Source organism: Hydra vulgaris, chromosome 12, assembly GCF_038396675.1.
Source record: "Hydra vulgaris chromosome 12, alternate assembly HydraT2T_AEP".
NCBI lineage: Eukaryota > Metazoa > Cnidaria > Hydrozoa > Anthoathecata > Hydridae > Hydra > Hydra vulgaris.
This window is the reverse complement of record NC_088931.1, coordinates 85,547,027-85,557,500: the sequence shown is the minus strand read 5'-3', so window position 1 is coordinate 85,557,500 and position 10,474 is coordinate 85,547,027. Positions and strand designations below refer to the sequence as shown.

At 25.2% G+C, this 10,474-nt stretch overlaps 1 protein-coding gene across 1 annotated transcript in view; it reads right to left on the bottom strand.

Annotated features, from left to right (window-relative positions):
• Positions 1-9,830, bottom strand: part of LOC100207090 (uncharacterized) — a 30,775-nt gene extending 20,945 nt beyond the window's left edge. Inside the window, exons 1-2 of the mRNA XM_065814799.1 lie at positions 8,914-9,830; positions 8,475-8,643 (exon numbers count right to left, since the gene is read on the bottom strand). Of these exons, the coding sequence (XP_065670871.1) occupies positions 8,475-8,643; positions 8,914-9,780 (1,036 nt within the window). The 5' untranslated portion in view covers positions 9,781-9,830. The remainder of the gene's footprint in view (positions 1-8,474; positions 8,644-8,913) is intronic.
• Positions 9,831-10,474: the final 644 nt, after the last annotated feature.

The following is a 10,474-nucleotide window of genomic DNA, read 5'->3' as shown; positions in this document are numbered from 1 at the left end:
AAATGACTTTTAAAACAGATTATTTATGTATTTTAAGCCAATCAAAATGCTTAATTTAAATTCACATGGATGAAATATGGAATACATTACAATTGGATTAAAATATGAAACGCTTAGAATTTATATTCTTAAAAAAAAACATTAATATTTTTTAAAATACACTTAGTACACTTCTCTGCTAAATGGAGAAATGTACTAAGTGTTTTTTTTTCTTCGCAAAAACGTAAATTACTAGGGCTAGGTATATTATATATATATATATATATATATATATATATATATATATATATATATATATATATATATATATAAATAAGTAAAAAAGTAAGATGAAAAAAAACAACTTTTTTACGGTACTTAAAGTTTCATGCCGTTTGCGGCACTCATCAGCAATATATTTAAATCAAGAAAAAACCGTTCAAAAATACAATAAAAAAACTGTTACAAAATTAAAAAAACAATGGAATGAGTTCTGACGTCAAATAATAGTAATAATAATGACAATAATAAAAATAATGATAATATGGAAAAACATCTTTTTTAATTGCCAGTGTCATATTGGGAAAGAAGGAATCTGTTTCTATGTCTACACTTAGAAACAATCTCACTCCTTTTATTCAATAAATTAGTATTTTTATAATATAGAATTTCATATTTTTCGGTGAGACATAATTTGCAAGATTTGGATGTTGGATTATATGCTTTACATCGCCTGAGAATTTTCCACTTAACTATAGGGACTAAATTAGCTTCTTTTAACTTCCATACATGTTTTGGGAGTTCAGTATCATTTTTGTATTTAGAGATGTCAAATGATTTAACGTGATTAGCGTATCTTAATTTTAAAGGAGTCTCACTTATCCCAATGTAGGATTTTTCATTAGAAGATGAATCAAGATTATCTGTTGTTACAGTTGCTTGATATACAATGTTGCTTGTTAAACATTTATTAAACAATGGACAGAGATTTTTATTATAGCAGTTACAGTCCTGTTGATTAAGGTTTGTATTGTTGCATAAAATGTATTTGTTGTGCGAATTTATAATAGATTTTACACTTGGCATAAAACTGTAGCTAACTTTGACTGTGTTCCTGGTAAAGATTTTATGCAGTTTATTATTATTAGGAAAATGTTTGTCAATAAGTTTCAAAAAATATTTTCCCACGTAGGTGCTAACGTTTTTACTAAATGGAGGGTTAAACCAAATGATGTTGTGGGCTCTGTTCCGTTTTGGAGTTGATATTGTTATAGGATTATATGTTAGACTACATTTATAACCAGACTTTAATAAAGCTTCATTATATAGAGGAATAGTATTTTGATAATTATAAAAAGCAGTAAACAACTAATAGCTATTATATATAAGTATTTCTTAAAACTGTAAGATATGAACCAGAAAAAATCTGTGCATATTCTGACGTGGTGTTTACGGAAACTGTGCATGGTTTAGTGTATATACATTTTGTTGTGTCAATAGATACAAAATCAATTGACATTTGTTGATTGATTATTGATTTGTTGACTCATAAATTTAAAAAAATTTGTACAAAGGTTATGGTATTTAACTTTTTTGGGAATAAAATCAATTTTTTATTTTTTATTTAGACTGGTATTTATTGATCTATTTTGTGATTATTTCACTTTATATTGATCACTCTCAAATCGAAAAAATTGATTATTATTACATAATCAAAACAACAATATATAAGTATATATATATATATATATATATATATATATATATATATATATATTTTATACGTATTTTATATATATTTTATATATACGTATTTTATAGGTAATGACAGCTAGTGTAAAATCTATTGTGCTCATTTTTTTTACCACCGAATACCACGTCTAACTTCAACCGATTGATTAGGGCATTATAAGCTCTTTGAAATTTTATAATGGATCTTTGGCATTACAAAGACTGGTTGTAGCTACTAATAAAAGAAAAGATTTTTCTATTTTTTTGATTTTAGATGCAATGAAATTGCTTGATAGGAAAAAAAGTGAAAACCTCCACCATTGTTAATTATTTTGCAAAATCAGGAATTTTAGAAGATCAGCAGAAATCTCCCCATTAGGATGAAGACAATGACCTATTTAAAGAGCTTCAAAATCAGATAGAAAAACTTGATAATTTTAACCCTCCAGATACAACAGCCAAAAATATCATTTCTACAGACAAAACTTAATGAGCACAGTGCCTTTACTCACAGATTAACAGGTAATAGAAAAAATAAAAAATGCAGCAAATGAACTCGATGCTGATGACAAGGAAGATAATGATAATGCGATTGATCCAGTTTGCCCAAAAGTTACTGATATTCGGGAAGCACTGCAAGTTTAGTATGATCCTATCTGCTCTTCAGTCTTTGTGGAGAAGATTTTCAACAAAACTCAATGCAATCTCAATTATATATGATAAAAATGTTTCTTCATAACTAAGAAAGAGTGACATTAGAACATCTTAATATTTATGTATGTTTTTACCTTTTATATCCAAACTTTTGGTAACTCAAATTGTTTTACTCAAACTATTTTCTTGGTCCCTTGGAGGTTTGAGATATTGAGAGTTCAATATTTGGTAATACTTTTAAATAAAATTGAAATAAATTAAAATTTCTCTGTTTTTTAATTTTATCTGAATTAATTTCATTTGTAAATATCGCTTCCTAGTGGGCACAAGACCAAAAAAAGATTTATTTTGAGCATTTACAAGATGTCCAAAATTTTCAAAAGCTGTTTAAAAGACGTCTTTTTTACGCCCAGGGTTATATCAAATGTAATTGTCAATCAAACTTATGTGACAAACAATTTTTTTAAATTCATCATTTAAATGATTAAGTGGTTTTATAACATAAATTACTTCTTTTATCTTACCGCAAGAGACTTAAAAAAACTAATATAAATATTAAAAATTCCTTTAACCGAAATCACTTTAGGCGTACATGAAATAGCTTAACATGTATTTATATTGTGAGCTGTGTAACACTATAAAATAAGACATTTATATATATATATATATGCATATATATATATTTATATATATATATATATATATATATATATATATATATATATACATGTACATATATACTTATATATGCATATATATATACATATATATACATATATATGTACATACACATGTATATATATACATATATATATATATATAAATATATATGTATGCATATGTCATGTATATATATAAATATATATATACATATATATTTATATATATACATATAAATATATATGTATATATATATATACATATATACATATATATAATATATATACAAATATATGTATATATATACATATATATTTATATATATGTATATATATACATGTATATATACATATATATGTATATATATATGCATATATAAGTATATATGTACGTGTATATATATATATATATATATGTATATATATATATATATATATATATGAGCCGTGTAACACTTTAAAATAAGACCTTTATATATATATATGCACATATTTATATATATATTTAAATATATATATATACATATATATATATATATATATATATATATATATATATATATATATATATATATATATATATATATATATATATATATATATATATATATATACATATATATATATTTACACATATCATATCACATATATATATATACATATCAAATTTGAAAAGAGGTCAATCATAAATGAATTAAGTTCAAAAGATAGCTGACTATTTTCTATAGACGCAGTTCACATTTTTTAACAAAACTATCAAAAAAAATATTTTTATCACATTTTTAGTACTCAATTGAACCTTCTTTGCGCTCAGTTACTTGATAAATTCGTTTTGGCATACTTTCCACCAAGTTTTCCAGCACTTTTGGATCCATATCCTCCCAGCATTTTGATACCGCTACTTTTAGCTCTGCCACAGAGTTTTATTGCTTCTGGTCAGTATAGATACGTCTTACAATGATTCCCCAGATGTTTTCAACAGGATTCAAATCTGGACTGCAAGCAGGCCACCACATTTGCTCAATTTTTTTAGCTTCAAACCATTCTTTAGTCTCGTTACTAGTGTGAATGCTGGCGTTGTCTTGTTGAAAAACAAAATTTTTGCGTCAATATTTGTTTTTAAATGGAATCAAACATAATTTTAGCACATCAATGTATTCAGAACTTTTCATTTTGCAAGATGTAAATGCTAAATTTAACTTTCCTGTTGCACAAAACCCAAGCCAAACCATCAAAGATCCACCACCAAAATTCCTTGTCGAAAAATATTAGGGTTCTTTCCTCAAATCACGCCAGTAGCCACTAAAACCATCAGGCCCATCAAGATTAAACTTTTTCTGGTGTGAACACATCACCTGGTATTGAAAACAAAAATATTCAGCTATTAAGACATCTTACGTATTCATGAGAATTTAATCTAAAATTTCTTACTTGTTCCCAATCGCGTGCCATGTTTCGCGGGCGAACTCCATCTGTTTCTGTTTGTGAATGAGCTTCAAACTTGTTCCCAATCGCGTGCCATGTTTCGCGGGCGAACTCCATCTGTTTCTGTTTGTGAATGAGCTTCAAATTTGGTGCTTTATTCATTTTTGATTGTACAATGTGTGGGATGTCTTTAAGAACTTTTCTAATCGTCTCTCTGCAAACATTTAAACCCAAATCTGACTTAATTGTTTTCAAACTTTTTGATGAGTTTGATGCGAGTCAAACAACTCTGCGTTTTTCATGGTCTGAAACCCTAGATTTCTTTGGTTTCCTCTTGATTGTTGCATAATCTGTTGGATTTTTCAAGAAATTACAGATAACGTGATCTGATCTTTTCAATCTTCTAGCAATTTCTCGATTTGGAACTTTTTCTCTACGATAAGCCAATATTTGACCTTTTTCAATATCGGTAAGGACCTTTCCTTTCGGCATTTGGTTAAGTTCAACTTAATTTCGACTTTCAAAATAAAAAATACTACAGAATATAAGAAATTTGCGACAAAACTCGTCAAAACTTTAGTGCGTCTATAGAAAATTGCCACGTGAATATTAAAAATTAAATTATTTTAATACAATCAAGACAATTAATAATCAGATGCATAATGGATCATTGTTTTCTTACATACACTTATTCAAAAGTACCGTTAGAACAATTTTATTACCATTGTAACACTATAAATCCGCTAAATTTTACATGCGTCTATAGAAAATGGTCGCAGTGTATACATATATATACATATATATGTATATATACATGTATATATATACATATATATAAATATATGTATATATATATGTCATGTATATATATAAATATATATATATATACATATATATTTATATATATACATATATATATAAATATATATGTATATATATATATATACATATATATGTATATATAATATATATACATGTATATGTATATATATAGATATATTTATATATATATATATATGTATATATATATATATATATATATATATATACATTTATATATACATATATATGTATATATATGTATATATATGCATATATAAGTATATATGTACATGTATATATGTGTATATATATATGTGTGTGTATATATATATATATATATATATACATATATATATATATATATATATATATATATATATATATATTATATACTTAATATTATATATATATATATATATATATATATATATATATATATATATATATATATATATATATATAATATACTTAATATTATATATATATATATATATATATATATATATATATATATATATATATATATATATTATATATTTAATCATTTAAATGATGAATATAAAAAAATTGTTTGTCACATAAGTTTGATTGACAATTACATTTGATATAACCCTGGGCGGAAAAAAGACGTCTTTTTTTGGTCCTGTGCCCACTGGGAAGCGATATTTACAAATGAAATCAATTCAGATAAAATTAAAAAACAGAGAAATTTTAGTTTCAATTTTATTTAAAAGTATTACCAAATATTGTTTAATAATACAATTTATTTTTGATCAAAAAAAATTTGCTTAATTATTAGTCTTTTTTCAACTTTTTAAAGTAAAAATTAAATTTCTTGTATAAGTGTTCCCTAAACTTTTTTTAAAGTACTTTAAAGATTTTGTCATAAAGCAATTGAAAGCACAACGATATATATTTAAAAAAAATTATACTTGAAAACCTAAAATATTCTTTTCTTTTACAACAAATATTTTTTCAGGTAAACGTATAAAAGCTAGAAGAAAATGTTTGAATGTTTGACTTAAGAGCTTAAATTTTATAGTTTTTCAGGTTTTGCTAACAGATGCCACTAATTATAATTCAAAGAAAATCTGTTAGAGTTGATGGAAACCAGATGGATGTTAGTGGAAATCTGATGGAGTTAGTTGAAATCTGACAGAGTTAGTAAAAATCTGATGGAGTTGGTAAAAATCTGATAGAGTTGATGGAAATCTGATAGAGTTGATGGAAATCAGATAGAGTTAGTGGAAATCTGACAGAGTTAGTGGAATTCTGATGGAGTTAATGAAAATCCGATGAGATCAGTAGAAATCTGATGGAGTTAGTAGAAGTCTGATGGAGTTAGTGGAAGACTGTTTACATTTTACATGAAGTTATTTTACTGATAAGTGGACAGCATTTTTAGATATTTTTAGGTGCTACTGATGGTGCATCAGTTATGAAGAAAATGCAAAAAGAAATGAAACTAACTATTCCATCACTGTGGTATTTAATCACTGGCCCACTGTGCACTGTGGTATTCAACAACTTTTTTTTCTTATAAATAACATTACTCTTTTCATCAATGATAAAAATATTTTAGTAATGAAAACAAAATCAATAGGCTAATCAATAATTAGGATACTAAAAACATAAAAGATTCTGATTCTTAATTTGATAATAACAACAACAAAAAGCTAGAATGAATACAGCAACAAACCATTCTAAACATTCAAAAACAGATTAAAAAAAAAAACAGCATAACCAACTCTAAATGTAAAAAATTTACTTTCTGTTGTCTCCAAAAGAATTAATGTAAGAAAATTTTGTAATACTGCTAGTTTACTTTGCCATCTAGATAATTCAGACAATTAAAAATCACATTCAGTTTTTGAATACATTCTCTTTCCCACAGCCATGTTGCAATGAAATTAAGGAGAATGCCTAGTTTTAAATCCATCCTATGCTTCTAAAAGTACCACGACCAATCTGTTTCTCCGTGCAGTGGCTTGATTAACAAGATTTGTGTTTTAAACTCACTCTCAGGGTTGAGAGAGTTGAGAGTGTTGAGAGAAACCCTCAGAGTTTCAAATAAAATTAAAAATGAATAAAAAAAGAGTAGAGGATATAAGTTTATGTTTAAAAGAGAATTTCAAATAAATTTAAATAAATGAGTACACTTCTTAACTGTAGTGGCCCTCTCTAATGTTTGGAGAGGTGAGTTTAATAATTATAATTTAAAAAAGCTTTTAAATAAGAACCTTTAAAAACAAATATAAAATTGAATGTTGTACTTTAAGAACTGAGTGTGTCTAAACCATACCTCTTTCTTATGAGGTAAAATATATACAAATATAGTTTTACATATTAATAACCAGAGAATAAAATAAAAATCTAAACTTAAATCCATTTCTAATGCGGAAATAATAAAAAAAGCAAAAGCTGAAAAACTAGTAAAAGGACTAACTTATAGCAATTTATAGCATTTTATACACTTGACAAATTTTGACTTATACTATTATGAAATGACAGTACTTAAAAACATTATAGAAAAAGGACAATTTTTTACAGATATTTTTATGCCATATGCCATGAGATCTAAAGAAATTAATTATCATAAAAATTTTTTGAAATTAATTAGGTTACAAACAAATATGAATGCTGATATTATTTACTTATGTTTTTGAAGACAATATAAAAAGCAATAAAGAAAACTTTATTTGTAATAGATTTATTTTACTAGAAACAGGTTCATTTCAGTTGAAGTAATTTAATATCAGTTAAAATGGTTTCACTACACCTTAATATAAAGCTTTACTTTACTAGGAAGTTTGACAACTATTCATTTGTTTCTAGCCATCTGTTTAGTAACTATGATTCATGATTGTTAAAAGAAATATAACTTCTTTTTTTTACAATTGCATTTTAAAACTTATGCAAGGTTACAACTCTGTGTTAATATGCGTAATGAATTAAAAACATAATGTTGAATTTCTCTAACAAAGGATACTACCTCATATGTGTATAAGTCTTTATGTGGTGTTAAAGTTTTTTAAAAAGTATAAAAATATAAAGATTTGAAAACTTTTTTCTCCTTTCATTAAAGATAACACTAAATAGTTATGAACATATAATTTTTAATTTCACTATTTTTATTTTGCATTGTCTAAATACATTTATACTCACTTGATTAAAATAATAATATAAAACCAGATAAAAAGTTACCTTCTAAAAATGTATAACTTAATTCTCCATTTACAACTCTTATTGTTTTTGAGAATAAACCAACCAAAACTCCTTCGAGAGAAACCATTCCAATATGGAATTTAACTGTGGCATTATCAGCTACTGGGAATCTACCAATGTATATTGACAGTGGTGAACACTGACAAATCTAAGATTAATTTAAAAATACAAGCCTAAAAATAAAATAGATCGATTATATATAGTGTTAAATAATTACTAATATGATATAACTATAAGTATTTATTATTATAAAATAAATAACATTAAACTATAATATTAAAAATACTCATTTTTATTAAATATACAAAAAGATTTAGAAAAAAAAAAACATTTTTAATAAAAATGTTGTGTATTTACATTTTATATAAATAAAAAATATATTACTTTTTAAAAATTATAATAATTTAATATTCTTTACTTTACTAGCTAAACTCAAATAGTGTCCTCGATTTATAACTGTAAACTCAGGTAATGGTGGTTCTCCTCTATACATAGCACCAGATACACTAAACTTTTGATTATATTTCTTCCACAACTTTTTAGTTGCAGCACTACTGGTACTCAGTTCTGAGTTTGGACTTCTGTCAGATGTTGAGTCATCATGGTCAAGAATACTACCAAGTATGTGCATCATATCAGAATGATATAATAAAACATGCTGCATGTGTGAATGCCATATTAAATCGTTATCATAACAAGGAACTATAAATGTATTTGAATTTTCTTTTTTAATTGTAATCATTATTTTATAACGTTTAACGGCATTCTGCAAAAATTTTGGGTCTCTAAAATGTGGTAGTGAAGAGTTATAATTAAAAACTCTTTGACGCATTGAAGCAGCAACAATATCATAGGAGCACTTAAAAGATTTTGTTGAAATAAGTGTTGGATTTGAATTAGTAAGATCAACTTCAAATGGAATGTCTTTATAGGTCTGTGTCCAATACCTTTTGGATGTTAATATCTTTTCAATAGTGAAATACATAGGAGCATGATCAATAACTTTGCCAAACAGATTTAAGCAATCACGTTGGTATGCAATAGGATTTAATATATGACAATGCCATACCCATTCTATGTCTAATGGAGCAGGCAATAATTCACTGTATTTGACAGCAAGAGGGAGCCAGTAATTTTCATATCGATAAACTGCATTACGTAATACATTTTCACAGTATAACACAGGATGCTGGTCAACTAGTCGCAAAAAATCATATTCCAACTGAGCTTTTTCTACCAAATTTAGTTTTGATGATATTTGAACTTTAGAAAAATCGTTACCCATTTTAAAGCTTACATGATGGTTCTGGAATGCTGAAAAATTTTTATTACAATAACATTTTATGCAATTTAATAAAAGTTATTCAAATATATTTAAAAAAAAAAAGTTATTTTACTTTAATAGAAATATGTAAAGGTTTAGTCAAATAGGTAATTATATTTAATAGTATTTAATATTATAATATTATTTATTAATATTAAAAACAATAGTTGGTTTATAAAAAAAAATATTAAAAAATTAATATAATGCACTTTATTAAAATTACACACAAAAATTTAAAACGATTTTGTTCTTAAATTAAAATGTTACAGTTGTTGAATTTTTGAATTATTTATTATATTGTTGATTCATATTAAATTTCTGAAACAAATAACTTTGTTTGAAAGTGATGCACTTCAGGCTTCGAAAACAATACACAAGATAACATGAGTAAATATCAATGGGCAAATGCAACAGTTAAAATAAATAACAAAAACAGCGATAAAAGCTTAATTTCAAAAGGAGAGTTTTTAAGTAAATTAAGGCTAAAGTGATTCTCAGTTAGTCACAAAAGCTGCAAGACTATGATCTTATAAACCAAATTGCTAAGATAAACGTGTTGATAGTCACGCATTATTTTAAGATGAATGTTTAAGAGCCGTTTTTTCTAAGAATCAGGCAAATTCCTGAAACTGTGGAAGTGACCTCCTCCAAATTG